Source organism: Epinephelus fuscoguttatus, linkage group LG13 (genome assembly GCF_011397635.1).
Source record: "Epinephelus fuscoguttatus linkage group LG13, E.fuscoguttatus.final_Chr_v1".
NCBI lineage: Eukaryota > Metazoa > Chordata > Actinopteri > Perciformes > Serranidae > Epinephelus > Epinephelus fuscoguttatus.
The window spans coordinates 31,773,313-31,786,636 of record NC_064764.1 but is presented as its reverse complement, the minus strand read 5'-3'; the positions used below and the strand labels follow the sequence as shown (position 1 = coordinate 31,786,636).

Genomic DNA, 13,324 nt, shown 5'->3' with positions numbered 1-13,324 from the left:
CTTAAAGCAAAAACGACAAATGTCTTAGGAACGTTTCCCAATAATTACAGCATATTCTCTGTCCAAATTCACTGTGTTATTTTCCAAGATTATTTTGATGCATCTCTGTTTGGAAAAAATATATGTATTTTGTAAAAATTAATTTTCTCCTTGCTTTTATTCTGAAGGACTGACTGACTCGGTTCCGGTGATTCACTGCGTGGCTCTAGCTTTATAAACTGGCGTCGTGTATCCGGGGCGGGGCCACGGTCAGACAGGCCACGCCCTGTCCAGTTCAGACCACTATGACATTCAAAATCAGATTCATGTTCAAATAAAAACAATAAACTTCACATATGAAAACACAAAGTCAACTGAATAATAAATAAACAATAAATATAAAGAGCTTTAAAAATTATTTATTTATTAATTCTTTATTAAATCAATTATCACATTACATATTTACACATCCACAGGTTTCTCTGAATCGTTCTGGTAGACACCAAACGACACAGTCTTTATATACACAACTAAAAGTTTTTATTAACAGTTCTGAATTTTGTGCTGCTGCTGCTACAGGAGCAAAAATACACCTTACCACCTGGAGACTGTACAGTATACATATTCAGATCTTCTTCATATTAACTACAGATTACATTCTTTTTTGTCTCAGTGCTGTAGGCTACAGCAGAGACAATTTCCATCCATAAAGTGTCAGTGAATGCATTCTTGTTCATCAGTTCTACACTTGTTTTGGTGTTTTCCAGCAGTTTCAGTGCCATCTGTAGTTTTGTTTGTATTCGTTTTTGTGTCAGGAGTCTTATAGGTGAGTCGAGCAGATGACCTCAGGTGCAGTAGTCTGGTCTTTAGCAGATTTCCCATCATCCTTTGAAGGCGGTGTGGAGGCCCACGGCCACCTGAACCTGGAAGCCAGATGAAGAGAGTTGCGTTATGTAGGCCGCGCATACACAATGTTTTTTCATTCTGTTGTCAAGTGTTTGCCTTAGATTTTTTAATACATTTTTGAGACGGATATGTGACTAAAATAAGCATATTTGCCTCTCATAGATATTTTGAACACATATTTGTGTTTTGGTTCTTCATTGCCAGGTGCTTTCTTTGTTCTTTTGTCTACACTTTGTGTTGTTGCACCTATTTAAAACTCTTAAAGCTTTTTGAGGGCTGAGCTGCAAAGATCTAAGCAGTGTGAGTGTTTTCCCACAGAGCAGCATCGTTAGAGGTGCTGATGTCATGTTGGAGACGTGCTTCTACTTCTCTGTATCATATCTAAAACTGACCAAATAGCACAGAATAAGTCCATGTCTTTGAATTGCAATCAGTTTTTTCACTGCATTTCAAAGATCCATAGTCAGATTCGTAGACTGTATACTTTTTCCTATGCTAAACATTTGCATCACAATGTTCAGGTGGATATGACAACTGACCCCTGTGTGACCGCCATCTGCTGGATGGTGTCGGGCAGCGGTTGTCTGAAGGTCTCAGGCAAAAGAACGCAGACTAGAACACTGAGCAGTGACAGAGAACCCACAACGATCCACGGCAGGAACTGATAGAACACAGCTGGAACAAAAACAAGACAGAACTTTATGAGCATTGAATTAATCCGAGTTACAATAATAAACTAGAATTTCCGCCTCATGGCTGTATGCCTCTACGTATCAGTCAGGTTTCTCTGACAGTTTACATTCATGTCTGTGAAAACATGAGTGCTTCACTTTGTCACTCACTGTATTTCCTCTGTTATCAGTCTGCGCCTTGTTTATTGTTCACAGAACGAGGCTGCACGCCAACATTTTCAGAACAAAATAAAACAGGCTGCAGTGAGAGTCTCTCTCCATGGGATATTTAAAAACAGCAGGTTTGTGCATTTAGTCCTTCTCAGGCAAGCTCAGGGGTTTAGTGTTGCTGTAGCCCACAGGAACGACACTCTGTGACGCTTTTTTTTTTCTACAAATGAGGATTAGAATATATGCCTTTCACATAACCCGGTCGAAATTAGTATATATTTTTAAATGCTTGAAGTTCCACTCATTACTAATGGCTATGGCCATGGCTATCGCCGGCGCGGAGGAATAAAAATTCAGACAAGTTTCTCTTAACCTCACCAGATAAAACCAAAACTATCTGTATCTTAAGGTTTAACTGAGGACACCTAGAAAAACTTTAGTCATTTGGGTGAACTGACCCTTTAAAAGCCAAACCTGAATGCATCAGAAGGGCAGCCTCACAGCTGTTACTTCAGCTGGTATTGTACTGCTACTTTATTCTATATGATGAAGTGAAAGGTCTCACCCAGCTGCATCAGGTAAGGTGAAACAGACGACCCCAGTCTGGAAAACATGGCACAAGAGGACATCACAGTGCTCCTGATGACCGTGGGGGACAGCTCACCAGTGTACACGTACAACATCCCGCTGCCAGCCAATATGCCAAATTTACCCAGCAGCACCAGGGTCAGGGTGACAGATGGATAACCTGCGGGGGAGAGGTGTGCTATATGTTAGTGATAAGGGAGAAGAAACACTCCTGAAGCACTCAAGAAAAAACCCTTATTAGCTACACGTTAAGTTATTTCAGTGGTAAATCTGCAGCTGTTATCATTGTTAACTTTGTGTGCTGTGCAAGAACAGAAATCCTTGTCAGGCATAGCAATGTTAAGTAAAGGGGTGGGGCTTAGTGAACAATCAGTTGTTCCGAAAATGGTTCATTGTTTCGAGTTTTTCAACATGATGAATACAGTCACAAAGAAAGGATTACAGCTGGTCGTACTCACTGTTCAGTGTGATCTGAATGAGGAACAGAGCTAGCGTCCCCATCAGGGTGAAGCAGGTATACGATAAACGGCGAGGAAGACTGCGTGCCGCCAGCCAGCAAGCAAAGTATGCTGGCAGCTCAACAGCTCCCGACAGGAAGTAGTTCAGGAAGGGGTTGCCGTAGAGTCCAGACATGTTGAAGGACAGTCCGAAGTAGCTTAGATTCAAAGAAAACCTGCAAAAAAAACAAAAGAATCAAACTTAAATGTTAGCATCCTCTCGAGACTGCAGTGGATGAACCTATCACCCTTGCTATTATGAGCACTAGCAAGGAGGAAACAAGAAAGATTTCTGGGGGAAATTATATCAATTGAAAAGTGCCTCAACTCACCAGATGAGCCACAGAATAAGTGTTAAATGTCGAATGTTTGCTGTCCTCAACAGATCCAGAAAGCTGGGGGACTCTGCCTTCTTGCTTTCTGCTTTTTCAGACTGTGGACAGACAGAGATTACAGCACAATGTTCGCTGTCCTTTAGGGTAAGTGTGTCGATCAAGGCTGAGGTTTAAGGTTCTTACATTGGCTGAGGGGAAGATGACACGCGGAGCCTCCACTTGGTTCTCGAGAGCTGCAGATCTCAGCAGGAGTTCTGCTTCCTGAAAACGGCCATGAGACACCAACCAGCGAGGAGACTCTGGAATCAGCCTGGTTTACAGAGAGTGGAAAATGTTTTGGTGAAGATTGGAGAAGGAGTCTAGATCATCCTGGTTCATCCGTCTGTGTGTGACTTCATCAAGCTATGGTAGGAATGATTAAGGAGTCCACACAGGTCATAAAATTCTCTGAGAAGCTCTGAAAATGTCCTCAATGCACCAAAATACAAGGCACTGACCTTGTGCCTTTGGTCTGGGTTTAAATGAATGTTTTGAGTATGTGCAGGGGGGCACGGTAAAGCTACAACGAGTGTTAAGCTGCACTTTAAACATGCACTAAGGTATTCCCTAAGGGATCTGACACACCAAGCCAAGGGTTGGCTTTTGGTCAATGTCAGGCTGGCAGTGAGTGTATTTTTTGTTGAGTGTCCAGCACTGTTGGTACTAGTTGGCTCTTGACTGCTTTTCTATGGCTGATTCAGCATGTTTGAGTTGGCATTGGAGATGGCACATCCTTTTTGCTGAATGAAATCACACTGATTGGTAATTCAGCTCAGTGTATGAGAAGAGAAACGGAAATGAGAAAAGAAAACAAACTTAAGTGAGGAGGTTATGAGATTTAAGCAAAGTTCTTACACAAGGTAAGGCCCCGATCACACAGAAAGCATTTTGCAGGTTGCAAAACACAAGGTGCACTTCTTGGCAACATTGTTTGCTAGTGCACAGTAAATATCCATTGGTCTTTAAACATTGGGTTATGTTGTTAATGTGCTAACTGGCTAACTAGCATCTTCAATCCGGTCTGTTGGTCTTCTGGTTCCCCTTTTTGAATGACAAGTACAGACTAACGCTGCTTTCTAGTGGGGAAAGTTATTTCTTCTCACTCAGGCACAGAACGTATATGCTAGTTGGCTATTGGCTGTAGTCTTTGCAGTGTGTTCAGTACAACTTTTTGGCGGAGACAATGCAATGCCTGAGGCAATGCAACAGTTGGTCTTTGTCACCACTAGTTCGTTGATGTCAGTTTGGTGTATCTGGGCCTTAAGAGGGTTATTCCTCAGTCACTGTGTGGGTGGGAAAACACTGCACTGCACTAGTTATCACAGCAACAGTTATTTTATTGTACTGTCTGAACAAAGAACTTTGTTTGTAATACATCAAAGCACAAAGGAGAAGGCAGAGGCAACATCCCACAGCTGGATATCTTTTCCTGTCATAAAAATGTTACCTGCACACCAATTGATCTAGTACTGCACATGATGCAGCTATATCTTAATAGTGTACTGAGGTTATCTTACCACCAGAGGGGGATACAGACCAGGCCTGGCACAGCCATGGTCAGTGAAAGGTGTCTCCAGCTCCTGACTACGTAGGCAGTGACAGGCAGCAGCATTGTACCCAACACATAGACCTCAGGCAAGCAGAGGCTGGAGAAGAGAACTCTGGTCGAACCGGTCAAGATCTCTGAACCTGTTGAGGAAACATTATAAAAAGTGTCAGGGAATGATACTATGACCAGTTTCTGTTGTCAAGGCTGAAATAATTATGGCTTTGTAGGGCTGGGTATTGGTATTCAACACCCTTAAGGTATTGACTGAAATGAGCCAGTAACAAGAACTATTGAGACATCTTCATTCAAATGAAACCAGCTAATTACTGCAAGTGTTCTTCGATTTAATGGGATGTGTGATTGGTTGGCTACAGGAGCAGCTACAACCCATACAGTCTGTGGTATGGTGAAGTTGAGCGTGTTGTATTTGACGGAGTTGACAGTTCAGTGTGCCAGAGATGCCACCAAAACGGTCCAGGTATCATCAGATACTTCGTAATTCATTTGTAATTTAAAAACACACCAAGCCAAAACTCAACCGAGCTGTTTTTCCTTTTTTGTTGCAGAATTTAAAAAAAAGACAAAAACCAATCCAAAGCAGTTCATTTGGGGTTTCTGGCAACTCCTTTTCCCTCTTTCATTTGGAGATGAAAAATGGAAGTCATGTTTTTTTTCGTTTGTTTTTGTCATATTAAACCAAAACGGAAAAATGAAGGCACAGGGATTTGTCTTTAAAATGCACATGAATTAAGAAGAATCCAATGATGCCCTGACCCAAAACGTTAGGAAGCTATACTACACGACACCTGTGACGCCCAATTGGCATTTTACGCAACTACATGCCTCCAATTAGATGACAGGTATCCAATGAAGTAGAAAAAAGGTGTCAAATGAATTACTGTATTGATATTAGTATCACTTTAAGGGTACTGGTATTGTCATTTTGTTAAATGATACCCATCCTCAAAAAACGCATAATAATATTTGTCGGCATAAAAAGCTCTCTCAAAACAAAACTGGTGCGTTCACTTTGGTTGTAATGATTTATCTTTGGGATTGAAAGGCTTTGTCTGTATAGAAGGCAAAAGCATAGAAGAAGATTGGTGTGAACAGAGTCAACAACAGAACAACACTAGAGCGCACAACCAGTGGAGAGGAGGACAAATGTCAGAAGTCACAGTATTGTGAAAATAAAAAAGCCGTACCCAGTACAAACACAACTATGAAGGTGGTGATCTGACCAATTCCCAGCATGAAGAAGAGTATGGTGAAGACGGGCCAGGACGGAGCAAAGGCCAAGGCACTGCTGAAGATGCTCAGCATGGCAAGGGCACTGAACAGTACAGGCTTCCTGCCAAACCTGAGGTAGAAATACAACAGAAATTAGTGTCACAGACGAGACACTGGAATGGGAAAGTGTTGTTGGAAGCTAGCATATTGGTCTCCCAAGTTTACGGCAAACCATGAGAGCTAGGTCTTTAGATTTTTGGCCTGTCAGCTAATGGAAATTCAAAATTATGTTGCTGAGTTTTAGCTATACATTTCCTTTTTCCATGACATGTAGCAGTCCTTCATCTTTTTGATCAGTGCTAGGTTAGTTCACAGCTAACTACCAGACATACTTTGTAAAACGTTCTACCCGTGCTAACTCTGTAGCAGCTAAGAGGAGCAGCTAGAGAAAACAATTTGAACTGGAGCTGAAAAGTACCGATCAGAGATCTGTCCAGAGATGAAACATCCGAACAGTCCTCCCAGGAAGTAGACGAGAGAGGTCAGAGGCTGTTTCCACTGGTCATCACACACCAGATTAAACTGGAAGACAGAGAATGAATGGGAACTCTGCAGCAGACATGGAAATATAAACTGGAACAAAACAGCCATCGTAGACTGGAATATAAAGCCAACCTGGTAATGCAACCAACAAATGTAAAACAGACATTAACTGGAAAACATTGCAACAACCAACAGCCCAGAGATCAGTCCTCCTCTATTTGGTCTCTTCCTGTCCTGACCGTTAGTTTTAACAGCCTCCAAGTTGCTTATTTTTGGTGGAGCATCAATCTCAAAACCCACCAGCTTTTGGTCTGACAGTGATAAGCTTCTGGGGGCAATGGCCAATATTTTGGTTGTTCCAGTGTAGCCTACAGGTATTTGGTCAAGACTTTCTCTTCCATGTCTTGTCATTTTGGCTAATCTTTGCATATAAATGGAGATAAATGACTTTTTAAAAGCTAATAAAAAAAACTGTAACGTTGTCAGACAACAGCCGATGGGTTCAGGGATTGCATAAGGTAAGGTAAGGTAAAACTTAGTGTCCCCGAGAGGCAATAATGAGCGATACAGACAGTAGTCATGAGTACAACAAAACAGACAACATATAACACACAAAATCCAGTATCGCACACTGTCGGGGGTAAATCATAGACATCAGTGGTCACTGCTAGTTAAGATAAGCGATAGCAGACGGGACAAAGGACGATTTCTAACGCTTTGTGCTACATTCAGGGAGGCATCTCAGCGATTCCACGTCTTTTGCTCTCCACATGGACTGTTCACCTGCAACTCAAACTTGATTGGTCAATACTTCTTGGGCGTTGCCTACATTTTCTGCATACATGTGCAAATACCTGTTTTTAGAGAAATTAATGGGGCTGGAACGTTGGCCATTCTCCTGAGCTGTTTTTGTTACCTTCCTGTGCCAAAGGTTTGGTTGCCCACCCTTGAAATGCCTCACAACTGGCACCAAACTGAGATGAACTTTAGATAGTTACCTCAAAGGAGTAAAAGGACATAAATCACTGTGTGGTGGAGGATATGGTTGAAGAACTGCCTCCGACCCCTCTGCCTAATCATCTATATTACCAAGTTGGGTAACACTTAACTTGAAGGTATCTACATAAGAGTGACATGACACTGTCATAACTATGACATGACACGGTCATGAAACTGTCATGAACATTATGTACATGTCATAAACATTTATGACTGCTGTCATTAAATGTCATTCGGTTTTTGTAATGACAAGTTGACATTGTTTGGGTTGTTCTGATTATGACAACTTGACATTAATCAAAATGACATTACTGGAAGTTGTCCTTATGACAACTTGACATTAACCAGGATGACATGACCAGAAGATGTCTTTATGTTAATGTCAAGTTGTCATTATAAGAACATCCCAAACAAATGTAATGTCAACTTGTCATAACAAAGACAACTTCTGGTAATGTCACTTTAATTAATGTCAAATTGTCATAATCAAGACAACCCAAAACAATGTCAACTTGTCATTACAAAAAATGAATGATACTTAATGACAGCAGTCATAAATGTTTATGACATGTACATAATGTTTATGACAGGTTCATGTCATAGTTATGACAGTGTCATGTCACTCTTATGTAGATACCTTCAAGTAAAGTGTTACCCAAAGTTGCCTGGTCAAATGAGCCGTACTAATTTTATTTGGTTGCTTATTTACATGTTGCCCTCTAGTTTGAGATGCACTGCCTGCCCTTAAATACTGTGCTTTTTTTAATCTTAAACACAGGAATTACAAACGTTAATACCTCTTCCAACAAGGGAACATAAAATAGATCTCAAATCCTTCACTGTATTAATTCAATGAACTATGTACGTTGTAGATATCTGCGGACTAAACTGCTTCGGCAGTCGGTTTACAAGTTATTGATACATTTTACTGTTTTGCACCAACAGGAAATTATCCAATACGCTGTGGTGGAACTTTTGTCTTCTTCATGCATATGCTTATATTGTTTCATTCTTCCTATGTGTTTGTAAGTGTGTGACCTTTGCATTCCCCTTTTGTAACATCTGTTGTTACTTGACATCATCACGAGATTTACATTCACTATAATCTCGCCTTCAAAGACAGTCCATTGACTGTCTAACTGATACAGCCGATTACCTAACATGTTGCGACAAGTATGTTCCTCCCAAGCAGATTGGCTAAAGATTGCCACAACAACGCAAAGGATGTAACTTTGGAAAGCTTTGGAAACTTTAAGAGTTCAGCAAAATACTGAAAATGTAATTCTTTTTTTTCTTGGATATTCCAGGATGTTCTAGCTAGATTTAGTGTTGTATGTATCCTCATGGGCAGCAGCATCGAGTATATTTAATTCTATGGCTTTTCCCAGTGAGCTCAGAGGTCAAAACCTGGTCAGAAGTAGTTAGTAGTATGTGATATAGTTTAGCACAACATACATCTGTTCTTCTTTGTAGTTGCACATTACAATAATCTGCATAAATTCTACTCAAACACAAACATGAATTTAGTTGCTGCAGAAGTTGTCATGTAAGTGCAGGAGACACCAAACCAGTTTTGTCATTTGAGGTCGGTCAATGATTGGTGGCTGCTGAGAGAGGTCACGACCCCCCTGTGTTGTACAGACAGAAATTATTCTGACTCGACTGGATTCTTACATAACAGTCTAAACAGTGACAAACAGTGGTTGGAGGAAGGTGGGGGGTCGCCAATGAAAACAGTAAAAGTAAAACTAAGTGCATAGTAGATGCGGTAACAGCAGTAGCTACGTACCTCACTGACTACAGTAGACTGGTAGTACTCAGAACTGTAGCTCCACCCATCTTTACAGCCCTCCCGCTTCAGGTTGGAGAGGAGGACGTCTGGACTTGACAGGTTCTGGATCAGGTTCAGGCTGGTTGTGTATCCCAGCGCAGACAGGTTCTGCACCAGGTCCAGTTCATACCGGCTACAACTGCTCCTTTCCAGCCGCCCGTCCTCCTGCTGAACAGGAAAACAACATCATCATTAATAGTCTGGGGAGGCAGACCGCATCAGTCCAAAGTAGACCAGTTCTAACCTGCACTGAGATCACAACCTGGATCCGAAGCTGTATTGTCAATTATTAGCTGACCCCATTTTCATGTATTCGAAATCCTTCGAAAGCTTGTACTCAGACACCAGCTGTGTTATGGCTCAGCATGCGATTGGGTATGTATAAATAAATAAATAAATAAATATACAGACAGTTATTTTTTGTATTACATACTGTTATGACATTTAATGTTAAATGTGCAAATGCAGAATCATCTAATTAAATATGCACTGATTTGCATACTTTTCCAGAACAGAAATCCAAACTAAAATAAACTCCTAAATTTTGCTGTCAAATTAAACTCAAGTGATTTCACAGAGTGAGTTTTGGATATCTCTTTTTATCGTTTCATAAATAAAAAATAAAAAGTATCCATTTTCGGTCTGTTTTTGGAAAGAAAATGTTAAATATGATATATCAAGGAAATACTCATTTTGAGTACTGTGGAAGTTCATTCATCCGTTCAATGTCGCGCATGTATGACACAAGTTATTTGCACATATGAAGCAAGGCAACACTAAATATTCTAGTTTTCAAACTGGTGCAAGTAAGGCAGCAAGAACATTCACATTGCGTTTGGTGTGAGCACATTAGGCTTGAACAGTGACCTCTAACATTGCATCGTTTGCTATTTGTTTTTTGCACAACAGATGCTGAAATAAAGTGTTTTATGGTTTATTATACACTTGTGACTATTAAAACAAAACCATTGTCCCCATACGAGGACATTATTTTCTTCCAAAAATACTTACTGCTTGGTTTTTTATACTTATTAGGTCTTACTTATCCCAAACAGCTTGGAAAAATGCAAGATGCATAACCAACAGGAAGACAGAATTTTGGTCAGAGGAATGGGTTAATAAGATACTGTCCTCTGCAGTTTTATTGTTACCATGATAGTGAATGTCACCTCAGCTTACGAAGGCAGATCCCTCCCTACACTGAACCAAGCTGTGTTTGTGCAAAACCAAAATGTTGTCTCATCATAAAACAATCATTTGTAACAGTTTTGGAAGTCACAGGCGAATAACGTCATCCTGCTGATGGAGGCATCAGATCAGAAAACACTTCTGTGTGTTGCTCTGGAGAAGTGACACATTTTAGAGGACATGTTTGGAAATGGAAATGGAATTTCAAAACCTTTGGGCAATTCATCTTAAATCAATCAATCAATTTTTTCCCACTTAATTATAACTTTCAGAATCACTCAGTTCTGAGCTGGCCAGTTCTGACCTGTACTGGGATGCTGGCCTGGATCCAGTCCTGGCTCAGGTTGGCGTGGGCAGGGATGTGGCAGTGGTGGGAGGGCGTAGCCAGCAGGAAGATGACGGACAGCAGATTGTATCCACTTGGGATGGCGGTGAAACAAAGCAGGAAGAAGACTCTCCTCTGGAACGGGCCCCAGGTCCCCAGGAACGACACTGACTCCTCGTAGTCCTGCATTTTACTGGAATCTACTGTTCGACTCTGGTTTCTACTGTGCGCCTGCACTAAGTTCTTTATTAACCACTGTAGCAGCTAACAGTCAGGCTTACCATGTATGTACAAAGAAGACCTGTCTTGAATCTGCGACTACTTTAAGAGCTACATTTAGAAATGTTACTACCCTGCCAAAGTTCTATTAGAATTGGTGCAAAAACTATCAATATATAGGCAATAGTACAACAACAAGTACAAATACAGTTCTCCTGCCTATAAGTGCTACAATAAGTGCAAATACTTCACATCTCTGAATTCAAATACTGTTCATATTCCTGTTGCAGCAGTCGTCAGCGTCTCTCTGATGGACCTTTCTGAGGCTTCACACCTCCTTTATCCCAAACAAGACAAAAGAACTCCACCTCTCCTCCTCAACCCCTTCTCCTCCTCCTCCTTCTCTCAAAGGTCTGTGCTTATAGTGCAACTACTTGTTGCAATCTACACTTTACACCCAAAATAGACGGGAAGACAGCAGAGCAGAGGAAAACACTGTATCCCTTTTAAACATGAAGATTATTGGGACTAAATGAAGAAAAAGGGAGGGACCCAAAGCTCTAAAAATATAGAGTTTTACTCTAAAGCCTTGTGAGTTAGCTCAAATCAAACTGTGTCAGGAAGCTGATGAAACCAGTGGTTCTCTACCTTTTTTGGGGCCAGTGCCCCCCTGTCCATTATTCAGGTCCCTCTGAGGCCCCCATCAGTTAAAATGTAGGCAAACTGTCTTCCTTGAGTATTGTGTTGCATGTAAAAGCATGTCACTGAATGCCAAATAACAGATTTGATCACAGTGACCTTGACCTTAGACCAACAAATTCTAATTCAGTCAGGAACACTTTAGTCAAAGAAAATTTTATTTCCATTTGCAGTATTATATTTGGCAGTATGGCTCTGTTCTGGGGCCCCTCTGCTTTTCCTCAGGCCTATGCAGAGAGCCTCATCCTACATGGAAAGCGGAAGGCAGAGAGAGCACACCTCTCTGCCCTTCCATGCGCCTATATAGAAAGCCTAAGGCAGGGAGAGCAGAAGCAAAGACCCCCGGGAACAAAACAGAGCAGCATCAATGACAAACAGAAATGACATTGATAAGTCAGACACAGCATGCAAAAGGAGGAGCTGAGGTGGAGGCAGGTTGTAAAGCAGTTTGCAGAGGAAGCAGCAACAGTAGGCAGGCCAGAGCAGTTTAAATAGGGCACCCTGAATGAGATTCACCAATTGGTTGCATAGAAAGGAATCATGTGATCTATCAGCTGACTCCCCACCATCAATCAGCTGCTCCATCAGTGAATGTTTGTGCCAAATTTGCCGAAACTTCCTCAAGGCCTTCTCGAGATAAGGCATCCACGAGAATGAGACAGATACAAGGTCACAGTAACCTCGACCTTTGACCACCAAAATCGAATCAGTTTATTGTTGAGTCCAAGTGGATGTTTGAAGAAACTGCTTCAAGATATTGAGATATCACGTTGAATGAGAAAAATGAGACAGATGAGGTCACAGTGACCTTAACCTTTGACCTTTGACCACCAAATGTTGCTCAGTTCATCCTTGAGTCCAAATTTGTGCCAATTGAATAAAGTCCCTCAAGATGTTGATGTTATCTTGAGATATTGTGTACACAAAAATGAGACAGATAAGGTCACAGTGGCCTTGACCTTTGACCACCAAATAGTAATCAGTTCATCCTTGAGTCCAAGTGGATGTTTGTGCCAAGTCCCTCAGGGTGTTCTGGAGATACTGGATTCACAAGAGTGGGACAGACGGACAATCAGAATTTATTTATTTATTTTTTTTTTTATATTTTTTTTTTTAAGGACTATTTTTTGGGCTTTTTGCCTTTAATTGACAGGATAGTGAGGGAAACAGAAAGGACAGTGTGAAATTGGGAGAGAGGGAGAGTGGGGAGATGACATGCAGCAAGGCATTGCAAGTCGGAATCGAACCTGCGACCGCTGCAGCGAGGCATCTCCTCTGTACATGGGGCGCCAGCACTATCAACTACTCTACCAACGCCCCACAGTCAGAAAACATAATGCCTCCTGCCACAGCTATTGCCAGGCATAAAAATATCTAAGTTAAGTCCAAGCAACTTAAGTATTTAGTGTTAAGGTAGTTTATGTAAAGAAAGTTGTATCACTGTATGAAGTGTTGTGCACTCAAACGTTGCACCTCACCAAACTTGTTAAAAAAGTGTTAATAGAGTTTGTTTTTACTGACGATTATTTTCATGCTTCAAGGTCACAAACTCATC

The 13,324-nt window shown here is 41.2% G+C and overlaps 1 protein-coding gene across 2 annotated transcripts; it reads right to left on the bottom strand.

Annotated features, from left to right (window-relative positions):
• Window positions 1-388: 388 nt before the first annotated feature.
• LOC125899416 (solute carrier family 22 member 4-like) lies at window positions 389-11,448 on the bottom strand. Of its 2 annotated transcripts, none has more exons than XM_049593714.1 (11): window positions 10,831-11,448; window positions 9,297-9,503; window positions 6,444-6,547; window positions 5,941-6,095; window positions 4,704-4,875; window positions 3,331-3,457; window positions 3,145-3,245; window positions 2,774-2,988; window positions 2,293-2,475; window positions 1,425-1,560; window positions 389-902 (listed from the first exon to the last, which is right to left on the bottom strand). In XM_049593714.1, exons 1-11 carry the CDS (start codon window positions 11,038-11,040, stop codon window positions 800-802), a joined length of 1,713 nt encoding a protein of 570 aa, XP_049449671.1. In that variant the 5' UTR covers window positions 11,041-11,448; the 3' UTR covers window positions 389-799. The 2 variants fall into 2 exon arrangements, with proteins under 2 accessions (XP_049449671.1, XP_049449670.1); XM_049593713.1 differs by having other exon boundaries at window positions 9,297-9,506; window positions 10,831-11,444.
• Between the last annotated feature and the right edge of the window lie 1,876 nt (window positions 11,449-13,324).

Coding starts and splice junctions, on each gene's coding strand:
- LOC125899416 (XM_049593713.1), bottom strand. CDS start 11,040: ATGCAGGACTACGAGGAGTCAGTGTCGTTCCTGGGGACCTGGGGCCCG. Junction 3,246..3,330: donor TCATCTTCCCCTCAGCCAAT/GTAAGAACCTTA, acceptor GTCTGTCCACAG/TCTGAAAAAGCAGAAAGCAA. Junction 1,561..2,292: donor ACCTTACCTGATGCAGCTGG/GTGAGACCTTTC, acceptor TTTTTGTTCCAG/CTGTGTTCTATCAGTTCCTG.